At 40.6% G+C, this 14,594-nt stretch overlaps 1 protein-coding gene across 2 annotated transcripts in view; it reads right to left on the bottom strand.

Moving 5' to 3' along the window:
* Nucleotides 1-7,710: 7,710 nt before the first annotated feature.
* The window catches only part of mideasb (mitotic deacetylase associated SANT domain protein b), a 32,639-nt gene continuing 25,755 nt past the window's right edge, over nucleotides 7,711-14,594 (bottom strand). For both annotated transcript variants that reach the window (XM_017475701.3, XM_017475700.3), the window contains exons 12-13: nucleotides 14,587-14,594; nucleotides 7,711-9,886 (exon numbers count right to left, since the gene is read on the bottom strand). The exon at nucleotides 14,587-14,594 is cut by the window's right edge and continues 177 nt beyond it. In XM_017475701.3, the coding sequence (XP_017331190.2) occupies nucleotides 9,652-9,886; nucleotides 14,587-14,594 (243 nt within the window). In that variant the 3' untranslated portion in view covers nucleotides 7,711-9,651. The remainder of the gene's footprint in view (nucleotides 9,887-14,586) is intronic.

The following is a 14,594-nucleotide window of genomic DNA, read 5'->3' as shown; positions in this document are numbered from 1 at the left end:
TAAAAATTCATGTGTAGAAGTGTCCTTTCTCATTCAAACTCTGTTTTGCCTTCACACATACACTTCTGTTCTTTGACCTCCTTGCTTATTCGCATTTTGTACATCAGAAGAGAGCAGAAAAGTGTTGCCACTTAAACTACTGCACTAGAAGTCCTGAAACATATCCAACAAATTAGTGCCTACAAACTGTATTCCACTCTTCAATCTTTAGAAATGTGTATGCTCCCAGGAGAACTTAGAAGGCAGATTTAATTTCAGATTAATGTCCTACATTCTAGCAGTCATTTCCTCTTAAATAAATCACTCAGTTGCTTGAGAATGAAGCCGAACGACTGAATGGTATTTAAGCTTTCGATTCAATTAAGTACCAACATTTTACCAACTACTGGAATATCCTTATATGGTAACATTCCTTCACTTTGCCTGCTTATGGAATGCTCAAATCTGGAACAGTCCCACTCACATCGAGAACACTGACTCAATAGAGGAGTCTTAAAGTGATTCTCGGTCTTCTCCGCCGTCCCAGATTTGACTGATTTGAATTATCCAGCCACTCCTATCTGTTTTCAACTGTCCTCTTCAGTGTACACATACAGCACCAATTTCCCCCTGCCATCAGAGGGTGGACATTGCCATGGGAACAAACCCAAACAAGACCCAACACATGCCCTGCCAACACCCTGTCTCTTTCACATGCCTTAGCCCTCTAAACAAAGACGCTTTATCTTATTCTGAGGGACTGTAGATAGAGAGCCAGAGAGATTAAAAAAAAAAAAGAAAAGACAAGACATCTGTTTCGGCTCTTATGACCTTATTGATGTCTGACTTTTTATAATGTTAATATGTGAGAAGTTGACCATGTGGATATAATTTTTTTTTTTTCCTCCACCCTCTTATTTTTATCAGTTCACACAGGAAGAACATGCTAACATCACAACTTGACTCAGTAATGAAACCTCACATTATAGTCAATATAGACTTTTTAATATCAACCATGGCATTAATATAGAATCCTGAAATAGTCTGACACATCAATCTTTCACTTATAAATGATCATCTTTAATCCCTAAATTTCCTCATGTCTGTTCTCTTGCAATCTGAATTCAGCAGGCTCACAATAGCAAAATACTTTTCCCTTTATTAGTTTTTAATAAAAGGATATTTCTCAATCTTATAAAAGCAAAAAGAATAGGAATAGTGAATAGTTTAATCGGATTATCAGTATCTAAAAAGTATTATCAGTATCAAAGTACTGTAAGTACTACTTTCATGGAAGCAGGTATGTTTTAACTTGTTAATGTCGTGATTTTTAACTTCTCATGTACTTCATTCTAATCTGGCAAATTATATGCAATAAACCATTAAAATATATAATAATAATAATAATAATAAAACCTTTAGCCCTACGTTGTTTTCTGCAAGGCATTAATGAACACTAAAATACTTAGATACTAGACAAACTTGAACTGCACCCCAGTTTTCAGTTAAATCTTAGTGTTCATTCGTACTCCTTAACTAAAAACAAAATACTTGTTTTTTCCAACACTGGGGAATTTAGTTCATGGTGCTTTCAGTTCTCGACATGAAATATATGCACCATAATTACATAAATTAATTGGTATTGACTACACTGTCCATATATATATATATATATATATATCTCTTTTAAGTTTAACAGCTGTATGCTTGGATGATAGTCTGCCTCATTTCAAGTCAGTTTAGTAAAAGTGTCTGCCAAATGATTCGATACTGACACAGACATACAGCTTTGCCAGTGTGTCACATTGGTGTACAGTAGCTCAAAAAAACTGCACTTTTAATCCAACCAGATTGCTGGAAAACTCTCAAATTCAGTCATTACTGGAATCTGGTGTGTAACTGCTTGGCCGTTCTCCTCTCATATATACTTTTCTACCATTGTGCTGTGCATGTGCGTGGCCTTAAAGGGAGCTGTGGATAGAGGTCTTGAATTGAACTACTTCATTGCATAAGCCTGGATAATCACATTATCAACCTGGAAAATATGCTTTTTGCCACTTATACTGTTTTGCAAGTGGAAAAAACATGCACATCGTTTCCTGGTGTATTGGTTAATCTGTTTGCCGTTTGAGTCACTTGTTATCAATCACTTCTTTTAAAATATAACAAGCATTTTTGTGCCATTCTACTGTAATGCTTCCAATGGCAACATCTTCAACATTATTACACTAAAGCCTCATTGGGTTGTGCACTTAAATGAACTTCTCATTACAAAAGGACAGAAAAGTAAGGTGACATTTCAAACTCTCTTGTAGGAGGCAGTTTCATAAATAGTAATAGTTTTTTTATTTGCAATATTGGTCATGTTTGTGGAGGAGGGGCACAGTGGGTTAGTGATTAGCATGTTTGCCTCGCATCTCCTCTGTTGCTGGTTCGATTCGAATCTCTCCACCTCCACCCTGTGTACACGGAGCTTATATGTTCTCCCCGTACACTGGGGGTTTCTTCCGGGTACTCCAGTTTCCACCCTCAGTCCAATGACACGTGTTGTAGGCTGATTAGCATTTTAAAATTATCCATAGTGTGCGATTGTGGCCTGCGATTGGTTGGCACCTCATTCAGGGTGTCACCCGCCTTGTGCCGCAAGTTCCCTGGGATAGTTTCCAGGCCCCAGGCTCCCTCTAACCCTGTGTAGGATAAGCAGTATGAAAAATCGATGGATACTGGTCAAGTTACTTTAAAGTCATTCTTAGAAAAGAATTTTAATCTTAGCTGAATACAAAAGTCTCTGATACAATATAAGGATGCTGAAGTCCAAACGCCATACCGATGTCCTCGTATACTATGAAAATCCTAAATGTCTCATCCATTTAAAAATGTGTTCTTCTCCCATCCTTCATACAGACCTCATTTATATGCTAACATTTTGGCAAGAAATCCAGTAACGTGCACAGTACTGAACTCCTACCAAGGTACTCTGAGACCTTGCACGTTTTCCTAATAAATCATACCTAATAAATCATAAATCAAAGTGTTACTTCAACGGGACAACTGAAACAATGTTCTATTCATAAATTGTAAGAGAGGGAGTTACTGTAAAACCTGGTCTCCATTTGTCTCAGTGACTGAGCATGGAAGGTTCCCATTTCTGTCATACCTCTCTCCAGCTCACCCTCTCCTTCACTCCACAGTAATGAAGGAGAGGAAATGGAAGCAGTTACGCTTGTTGGAAGGATTGACTTACAGCGTAGCACTTCTCTGCAAATGTGCTATAGGGAGCTAATGAGGGCAAAGTGAGAAGAAGGACAAACATTGTGCATTTGAAAGGTCACCACATTTCTGCCTCTGGTGTATGGATTAGGGCTTCCTAAAAGAAACTCTAGCCTGCTGGGATGATGAAACTCCTAGACGGCTCCACAACTCTTGGCTGACGTCGCCGTGGTGCTACAGTTCTCCAGGCCAGTTCCTGCTGTGTGTTATTTACAGTGCTTAATGAGAGCTGTAAAATTAACAATGCAAACAGGAGATGTCAGATAGGCCTGGCACACAATTAGTGTAAATTCTGCACAAGCTGTAAATGCAAGCAAGAGAAGAATTGTTTCTACATCGTTTCAGTCAAAATGATTTGGCTGATAAAATAAAATACGTACAAACTGAGAAGCAATTATATATGCTGTTTCCTATTTCAAACTTCTGAAGTTTTCCCTTGGCGGTATGTAAACTCTAGGCCTATAGGGCGTTTACAAGCCTGTAATCAGATAAAAGTCAGCAAATGGTCAGAACCAGGATCATTTCTCTTCAGAAGTCTATGATCTATTGCATCACTTAAAACTCCACCAATCTAAACATAATTGTAGGGTCAGTTTTGTTTCAAATTTGGAAGATGAAAGACAATATGAACGCTTTCTTTCCACGAGTTCCCTCATTGCTTCAATACTGACCTTCCACTGATTAATACATTTAAAATACTGCCGGTTTTACATTGTGCAGACCCACTTTCATAAAATAGATCTTTCTGTAAAGTAGCTCCTTAGATCTTTCATTGTTTCCATATGTCAGTTTTTTGTCTGATTCATATTCTTTATCTTTTTGTCCAGGGTTAAGCCTGAATGGTGTGTGTGAGTCTGTGTGTGTGAGAGCGAGAGTTATAGAGAGAGTGAGAGAGAGAGACATAGATAAAGAGAGAAACAGAGAGACAAAAAGATAGATAGAGAGATAGATAGTGAGAGAGACAGAGAGAGAGACAGAGAGAGATAGAGATAGATAGATATATAGAGAGAGACAGAGAGAGATAGATATATATATAGAGAGAGAGACAGAGAGAGATAGAGAGAGAGAGAGACAGAGAGAGATAGATATATATATATATATAGAGAGAGAGATAGATAGAGAGAGCGAGAGTGAGTGACAGCGTGACAGAGAGAGAGAATATATATTCACCAGGCACTCATTTGTCTTTCCCTGAATCCAGATTGCTTATTCTGGCATGTGTTTCAGCACAGTTCCTGTCTCTGCTCCAGCCTGGATCTGTGCTCTACACCATAGCAACATCATACACATCTCCCCAACATCTCTCATTGCTCCTTCAGATCACAGCCTCTCTGGAAAACCTTTAAGAATATGCCCAGGCCATAAGTGATTTATGATGTCAATAATAGCTTCCTATTATTAGCTACCAAATATGTGATAAATATTATAAATGCTTATTAAGTCAGCTAAAAGCTTTTTTTTTAATTATTATTATTTAAAAAAAAAAGTTAAATGAAGCACAGCCTCACTGTTCAAACCTAAAACGTGTGATATTATATGTAACTTTATAGAGGTTTGCACTTGCACTGCATTATGACTACAATGTTAACAGAAAGATGATTCCATGACTGAGGTGCATTTGTCCCTTGTTACACTGTTTAAAAATAAACTACACTAATCCATCCATTTTCCGTACAGCTTATCCTACATAGGGAGGGAGGGAGCCTGGAGCCTGTCCCAGGAACTCGGAGAGCAAGGCAGGGGACACTAACCACTGAGTACACTAATAAATTACACGAATCTAAAAATAAGGCAACAGTCAGTACGTTTACATGGACAACAATAATCCAATATTAACCCGATTAAGACGATACTCTGATTAAGAAACTACCATGTAAACAGCGATTATTGATGACCTTAATCCGACTAAAATCATACTCCAATTAAACACCAATCGAATTAAGACGTGTGGAGTATTCCTGATTTAGTCGCATTATCGAAGTGTATTACAGATATAATACAGAAAGCTGAGAGAAGCTTTGACTTATTTATGCCTCAAAGGTAGCTGAATTTTGGAGGTCTCAGTCAGGTCTTACTCTCTGCCAGTGACCGCATCACAACCCTGACCTCGGATACACCATCACAATGAAACCATTTAAAGCTCTGTAGAAGTGCAGGGGAATTCCACATAATCATTTTTTCATAACTGCCTCAACTGACAGTCTCATAATGCTGAGAGGGGTTATTTTGTGTATTAACTCACTTTAGATTATAAATAGTCTTAATCTGGGTGGCACAATACTATATTTAGGAATTATTGCAAATTACATGCATCTGACATACAAGTCAAGTTTCACAAAGTACTTTAAAATATCCTAACTGACCGTGTTCTGACAGATCTATTTTAACAATGATATCTGTACTGCAACGCTTTTGGGAAACTTAGTCAATATGAGTTATACATTTCAATATGAGTCAGAAGTGTGAGATGGTCCTCGACCACACCCAGTGTATACTTTTAAATGAACAACTCAGTATGTTGTCACATAAAACTAAATTGAAATTGTAACCTGCTGAAAGAGCTAGCTGGGGCACGGTGGCTTAGAGGTTAGCAGGTTTACCTCGCACCCCCAGGGTCGGGGGTTCGATTCCCACCGTGGCCCTGTGTGTGCGGAGTTTGCATGTTCTCCCCGTGCTGTGGGGGTTTCCTCCGGGTACTCCGGTTTCCTCCCCCAGTCCAGAGACATGCATGGTAGGCTGATTGGTGTGTCTAAAGTGTCCGGAGTGTGTATGTGATTGTGTCCTGCGATGGATTGGCACCCTGTCCAGGGTGTACCCCGCCTTGTGCGCGATGCTCCCTGGGATAGGCTCCAGGCTTCCCCGTGACCCTGAAGGAAGGATAACCGGTATAGAAGATGGATGAGTCAGAAGTGTGAGATGGTCCTTGACCACACCCTGTGTATACTTTTAAATGAATAACTCAGTGTGTTGTCACATAAAATTAAACCGAAATTGTAACCTGCTGAAATATCTAGCTGGGGCATGGTGGCTTACAGTTTAGCAGGTTTACCTCGCACCTCCAGATTCCTACCTCCGCTCTGTGTGTGTGGAGTCTGCATGTTCTCCCCGTTCTTTGGGGGTTTCCTCCAGGTACTCCAGTTTCCACCCTCAGTCCAATGACACGTGTTGTACTCCGGTTTCCTCCCTCAGTCCAAAGATATGCATTATAGTCTGATTTTCATGTCCAAAGTGTCTGTAGTGTCTGAATATGTGTGCAAGAGTGTGTGCAATTGTGCCTTGAAATGGATTGGCACCCCGTCCAGTGTGTCCCCCAGTCTTGTACCCCGAATCCCCTGGGATAGGCTCCAGGCTTCCCACGACCCTGTGTAGGATAAAGAGAATGGATGGATGAATGAAATATCTAGTTTTTTTCTGACCAGCACCAACTGCCAACAACAGACATGCTCAAGCTGCTGGGCTGGAAAGTTATAATCAGAAATTAAAAAGAAAAAAACAACAACAAAAAAGAAAAAGAAAACTTTCTCTAGAATCAAGAGTAAATCTAGCCTCTGTTCAGAAGGTGGTTAGAACAAATCAGACAAAATGAACACCTATGAAAAAGTTAGAACTTCTGGAACTCTGTTGCAGTCCATCAGGAGAAATCCACAAGCTGTGACCTGATTCCAAAGCGAGAGATCTTTGTGCCAAGTTTTGGTTAAAGGAGTAGTTTGTTCAGTATAGGATAAGGCTCTGATGAATACGGACATATTATTTGCACAACTTTCTGGATTTTGCAATGTACATCATAAAACATTTGTGTCTTGAAGCTTGTCTGTCTGCCAATCAATATTCCTGGCCTTCCTGTATAATCGAACAGAACTGAAGTTTATGCTAACATGGCGCGAGATCAAATCAAAACGAGCTGAAAGGAAGACAGATCCTGAAACTTCTCCATCCCTGTACGAGTCGAGGGCCGGCGCGTTCTCTGACAAGACTGACATCTTGTGGTATATTGTGCAGATTGAATTTTTTTTTTTTGGAAAATACAGTATTTTCTTTCCAAGCTTGTAACTAAAAATTAGGACTTTACAAAGAGGATTTATTTTTAACATATTTATTATTTTAAAACAATAATTGATCATTAAATTTAAACACAAATAAGTTATACTGTAGTAAAAAGCACTTCTATGTAGGTCACCATTAGTGTATGAGTCCCTATGAAAATAGCATAGAAAGTATACATTTTGTTTCATTCTTATACACAAGCGCACACACAACGTGTATATATTATATTATATTATATATATATATATATATATATATATATATATATATATATATATATATATATATATATATATATATATATATATATATATATATATATATATATTACACACGCGTGTATGTGTGTCTGCGTGTTTGTACAGTATATATTACCTATACAAGCATTTCCCTTGGCTGAATAAAAGCAACAGTGGCTCCGTGGCAGCAAATCCTGTATTTATTTCTTTTTTTATATTAATTAAAAAACAAAACAAAAACAAAAAAACCTTGGCTCACCCATCTTACCACAAGGTCCCTGGCCTGCCCGTATGAAAGAGCAGGTCAAGTTCTTCACAAGTTCGCAACCAATACAGAATTCAAAAATAATAATAAATCTAAATAGATCTGGAAGCTTCTCCTTCTCACTTGGCTCTGAGTCTGAAACAGTTTTTATTATTGGTGTTAACACCCATACACAGCCACACATACATACACATATGTGTGCACAAAAACACACTTACACACACACACACACACACACTTCCACACACACACACACACACACACACACACACACACACACACACAGAGTGCATAGCAGACTGAAGTGTGATGAGCAGTAATTGGAGTCGTTACTCTTGGCTGAGATCTCCACAGTGTGGCTGTTCTTACAGGATGGGGGGGGTTCAGCAGCCTCTGTTGCCATGGTGATACCGCCAAGTGCTGGGCCAGCAGAGTCCGAGTGTGACGACACAGCGCTAGAAACTGAAACACTTTACGCTTCATTCTTTAGCCACTCAAGCACATTTGTTCTATTCCCCCCTAAAATATAACATTAAATAAATATCTTCAAATGATCTTGTTCATCCGAGGCTGCATTAGGGTTCAGTTCAAGTTCAGATCGTGTTGGAGTTGGACAGGGAATGGAGGACGAGGAGGAGGGGCAGCACATTTGCATCAAGATATCAAATTGTTCTATTGCACTTTCACCCTCGGTTTCTGTTTCTTGTCTTTTCCTGCCTGATACCTTACAGAAGCTTAACACACCGCAAACACAGGTAGCAAAAGTCTTAAATAAACTAACAGCTAAATGATAAAAAGTTACCTTTCCCAAAAACAATATAACAGTACAATGACAACACTAATAATGATAATTATAACAATAATAATAATAATGACTATATCAAAAACAATGATACTTTGTTGGATATATATATATAAAAAAAAAAAAAAAAAAAAGAACCTTTGTAAAATTGATTGTCATGTCACGATTAAAAGTGTCAAACATCCAAGGCATCAGCGATGTGGCCAGAAGTAAACATAACGAAAACACCAAAGCCCAACATCACGACACTGGGGGAGGGGGAGGGACAAAAACAAACTAGTGCACAAGTACAGCTGTGCAAGCTTTTGGCAGTCAACCGTAAGAGAGAGTCTCAAACACAGATTTCATTTAGAAAAATCAAAAGAGGACAAAAATGCAGGTATGAAGAGAGACATTAGTCCGTCCTCCTGTCTTTGCCAGTTTGGATGTCCTGCAGAGTCCGGAGCACTGAGTCACAGCGGATAATAGAGAGGTGAAGCGAGTCTGTGCTGGGTAGGTGGGTAGGGGAAGCAGGTGGAGCAGTGTGTGTAAGGGGTCTGAATGTGTTTTGAGACAGTGTTTTGTACTGCCCCTCGCTCCACACACACACACACACACACACACACACACACACACACACACACACACACACACACCTTGGCTTGTACTCCCTATAGCCCTATGTCTGAACGAGAAACCCTGAATGCTTCTCTTTGACACTAACTCTCTGGCACAGACACACACAGACACACACAGACACACACAGACACACACAGACACACACAGACACACACAGACACACACAGACACACACCGTTGGCTTGTACTCCCTATAGCCCTATGTCTGACCGAGAAACCCTGAATGCTTCTCTTTGACACTCACACTCTGGCACATGCCCATACACACACACACACACACACACACACACACACACATTAATGGAGTAAGTTAGTCCCTGAAGACATTCATGTTCTATCTCCCCATTATTCCTCCTCAGCCAGACCAGCGCATCTGGTCGTGTTGGAAAACGAGTCCCAGCTCCAGCAAGCAGAAAAAGAGACCCAAGTATTAGCTAGTGCCAGTCTTCATCGTCTGTGGAGTCTTCCTCGTCTGAGGAGTCCTCGCTGCTGGCTCGCCGTGTCGCCGCTTGCTCCCCTCGAGATCCATTCTGTTGAGCGGCTATTAAGGCTGCCGCAGCGGCCGCCGCGCGCTCCTCGGCCTCGCGTTGCCGGAGAGCCGCCGCTTTCTTCTCTTGCTCGGCGTGGCTCTTCATGTGAGCGCTCCGGCTTTTCACCTTATAGAATATCCTGCAGAAATGACACACAGAACACACACGCTGGGGTTAGCCACCAGAGAGACTGAATTACACAGCAGCTGAACTGTGCCAGGAATGTACAAGTAAATATTTATTCTTTTAGTCATGGCGCAGGCATCTCCGGTTGTTCTTCTAACCAGCAGAGCCGCATTAAATCACTCACTCACACACACACACACACACGTCTTAATCTGCACGGTGTTGCCTTTAGAAGCATGGTCAAACTCCGGGGAGTTGCTTGATTTTGCGGCGGCTTTTTTCAAAATTGGTGATTGCAACTTGTGGAGTTTTTGTGCTTATTTTTTTTTTGGTGAAAAACTACTTCAATTGGCGAGATTTTAACTGCAGTGATGTTTGTCGGTGAATCAGACCTTATAACTGTAATCACGTTCGACGCACATGAATCGATGAGGGCTTTTGGCTGAATGCGCGTTGCGATGCCGTCACATCCTAATACTGCGGCGTTTCCTTGATTTTGCGTTCAATTCTGCAATCGCGAAATCCTGGAGGAATTTAATACGTGTTACAGGCTTAATATAACCAACTGGGTGGCCAGTTTTGACATTTTTTTTTACGTCCATCCATCCGTTTTGTGTACCGCTTATCTTACACAGTGCTGCAGGGAGCCTGGAGCCTATCCCAGGAGACTCTGGGTACAAGGCAAAGGACACCCTGGATGGACACACAATCACACACCCGTTCACACACCAATCAGCCTACAACCACAAGTCTTTGGACTGAGGGAGGAAAGCGGAGTACCTGCAGGAAACCCCCGAACTACGGAGAGAACAAGCAAACTCTGTGCACGCAGGGTCGAAGATGGGATTCAAGAATTTAGCAAAACGTGCTAACCACTAAACCACCTTTCCACCCTCTACATTAAAAATGTATTTTATAGAACAGCATGGCTCAGACAGTTCTGGCTCAATACAAGTTGAAATTGATGCACACGTTCTAATACACTACTGCATCTAGAGAAACAATTTACAGGTGCATGCTGGACGCTCAATGCAGAGTAAGAAATGCGTGTGAAGTCTTCTGATAGAAGACATTTATTTAACATGTTCTCTAGTGTCTCTAGCGACAGCACTTTGCACAAGTTTTCTGACACAGGTAGGTCCTCAGGACAAAGGGCTTTGGGTTTTGCGGTTCCTCAGTAACATGACAAGCAAGGTTTTTTTCTTATTATGCTTGAGAAAGAGAGAAAGAGAAAGAGAGAGAGAAAAAGACAGAGAAAGAAAAAGAGAAAGAAAGAGAGCGAGAAAAAGAAAGAGAAAGAAAGAGAGAGAAAGAGATAGAGAAAGAAAGAGAAAGAAAAAGAGTGAGAGAGAGAAAGAGAGAGGGGGGGTTAGTGAGGGAATAACTGTTTATAGTGAGAACAGGAAATAACTTGTTCCACAGATGTTCAACAACATTAAACCTAACTATACACTGCAAAAAAACTATGATGTCATTCATTAATACATTTTTAAAATTAGAACTGGCGCCAAATTGCTGTGGTACCAGAGGAATAGATACTTAAAGACGGGCTGTTATAAAAAAAATCAACGAAGGGGAGGTAATGGATCACACCACCTAGAACAGCATGCTTCATCATGTTTCAAATCTTCAGCGGTGAACAATTGTCAAGGATCCTGTATTCCAATCCTTTCCTTAATACATTTAAATCAAATTACAAAATGCCAGAGATCAGCTCATCTTGTTCTTCACATAAACACACTAACCTTTGAAGATTCATATTGTGCCTTTTCTGATGTTAACACACCGCGTGAAAGACGTTTGCTGATAAAGATCTGCTTGATTTGATGCTTCATATAAACAACTCGCTATAAACTGCTCTCGGAATACGGCAACATACTGCGATAAGCAGGAAGTACGAGCGAGATTCGCCTTGTGACAAAGTGCGAGCAGATGCACTGGCAAAACACAAACGAGCAGCAGTGGCCAATGGTGAGTGGGCAGAAGGACAGCACGTACAAGATGTTTTCATGTTCCAAGTCACACACGTGCATACTCGGTTACTGGCGAAACACACACACGCGCACGCACGCATGGCACTGAACACTACTGAAAACTTTCAGTTGCTAAGAGACAGTTGATAATAACAGTGCCCGCCGTTGCCATTACTGATATGATATGGGACCTCTTATTGGAATCGGATGTTCTGTTGTGTTTTATTGCTCTCAACTGATATACTCTGATGCAGATTACTCACAAACTTTCCCTATTATACACACACGTCGTGTTCCTGCTACATGCAACAAAGGAAGAAGATAAAGCTCAAAGCCAGCACTTAAACAGTGGTGCAGGGGCAGTGGTGGCTTGCCGGTTAAGGCTCTGGGTTACTGAACAGAAGGTCGGGGTTCAAGCCTCAGCACTGCCAAGCTGCCACTGTTGGGCCCTTGAGCGAGGCCCTTAACCCTCTCCGCTCCAGGGACGCTGCATCATGGCAGAACCGGCGCTCTGACCCCAACTTCCTAACATGCATATGTATATGTGATCAATTATAATCTGATGCTTTGAGATGGTGAGGTCCTGAATAGCAGGATTTAAACCCATACTGAAAGGGTTACATGAGCATAGATTTTGCACTTGAGCAAAACTACAAAGGGAAGTGACATGTTGCACACAGGGTTGCACACACACAAACATATCCTAACAACTTCAAAGTTATTTTCAGCATTAAGATCAGATCAACAGAAGCTGGCAATGTGATCACAGGTAATTAAAAAACAATGTTCATGCACATGACACAGTGACTAACAGCTGCCACGACTACCATACGCACTTCAGTTTGGCGCCTGCTCGTGCCAGTGTGGATCTGTTAAGCATAAATGAAGACATCAGACAGTAAATCAGAGCGGCCGTGGCTCTCAAGAATCCACACATAACAAATGAAGATGAAGAGATGAACAAAAACTGTTCGAGTGATTTAGATAGACCGAGGAGGTATTAAAAACTGCAGCTCTTTGTGGCGCTTGATTGTTGAAAATAAATGGATTTTTTTTCGGTTTGGTTTCAGTTCTTAGTAGTGGATGCAGGATGTCTGACAGTAATCATTTTTAGATCACATTTCCATAAAGAAATGTGTGTAATATGCACCATATACCAGAGGTCATCAGCTGGCAGACTGCAGTACCAAAAAAGAAATGCTGTAGATTGAAGCAAGCAGTCTATAAATACTGTAGCAGAAGTGATCAAGGTATGGGGGAGGAGGGAAAAGAAAAAAAGAAAGAAAAAAAAAAGTCTGTGGGTCAGCAACTCGAGATTTTTTGTGGTTTACTCAGAATGGTGCAATAAAGATAAAAAACATCCAGTAAGCGGCAGTTCTGTGGAATGGAAGCACCTTGATGAGAGCGGTCAACAGAGAATGGCCGGACTGGATCAAGCTGACGGAAAGGCTACAGTAACTCATAACGACTCTGTACAACTGCGGTGAGCAGAAAAGCCTCTCAAAACGCACAAGACTTCGAATCTTGACCCTGTCGGGTTCCACTTCTTTCAGACAAGAACAGAAACTGAGGCTGCAGACTCACCACAACTGGACAGTTAAAGACTGGAAAAATGCAGCCTGGTCTGATTAATCTTGATTTGTGCTGAGGTAAACAAATGGTCAGAATTTGGCACCAACAGCATGAATCCATGGACATAACCTGCGTTGTGTCAACAGTCCAGGCTGGTGGAGGTGGTGTAATGGTGTGGGGAAAGTTTTCTCGGCCATTAATACCAATAGATCATCACTTGAATGCCACAGTATATTTGAGTATTGTTGCTGATCATGTGCATCCCTTCATGTCCACAATTTACTATCTTCTAATGACTACTTCCAGCATGACAATGCACCGTGTCACAAAGCAAAAGTCGTCTCAAAATGGTTTCATGTGCATGACGATGAGTACACTGGCCTTCCCAGTCACCGGATCTGAATCCAATAGAACACCTTTGCGACATGGTAGAACGAGACATTCGCATCATGAAAGTTCACCTGAAAAATCTACAGGAATTGCCTGATGCAGTCAACATGGACCAGAATCACAGCAAAAAGAGGCCTGACCCAGTATTATTATTCTAATTTGATGTCACAGACCCATTTGTTGTCACCTTTTTTTTTTTTTTTTTTTTTTTTTTTAAAAGGACAACCGGGTAAAGAGGTTTGTGTTTATTCTCTTCTTCAAGCTCAAAACAAATGTCGGGAAATTCAGAATTCAGTAATGAAAAGTGGTCATGCGAAGTGACACTGCGAAAGAAAAAAAACCCCGACAACAATAATGGATGTGTGGTATTTATAGGTATTAAGTTAAGTATTAAGTTGTCAACATTCAGTCAAGTTAATTGCTTATCAGGACTTTTGTAAGAAAGGAATCTAGCGGGACCATTATGAGTTTTAGTAGAAAGCCCCTGTCATACACCAATAAAATTAAAAATGATTTGAGAAATGCCACGGGTATATTTGCCACCTCTACTTTGAGTCACATGTTAATATTCTTGTCTCATCTTAAAGTCAGGCCAGTAATAAGAAAATCATTTAGGAGAGTATTGGCAGTGTTATCTGTGACATGACCAATGTTAAAATCTTGATCACATGCTTTCCTACTCTTCCTGTTCCTAGAACAGTTTGACTTTCTTAGCTCTTTGCATAAAACTGGTCTTTCGTAAGCACCAGCACAGATGTCTGTTTCAATGCAGTCTTACCTTCCACA

The sequence above is a fragment of the Ictalurus punctatus genome, chromosome 9 (genome assembly GCF_001660625.3).
Source record: "Ictalurus punctatus breed USDA103 chromosome 9, Coco_2.0, whole genome shotgun sequence".
NCBI lineage: Eukaryota > Metazoa > Chordata > Actinopteri > Siluriformes > Ictaluridae > Ictalurus > Ictalurus punctatus.
This window is presented reverse-complemented; position numbering and strand designations above follow the sequence as displayed.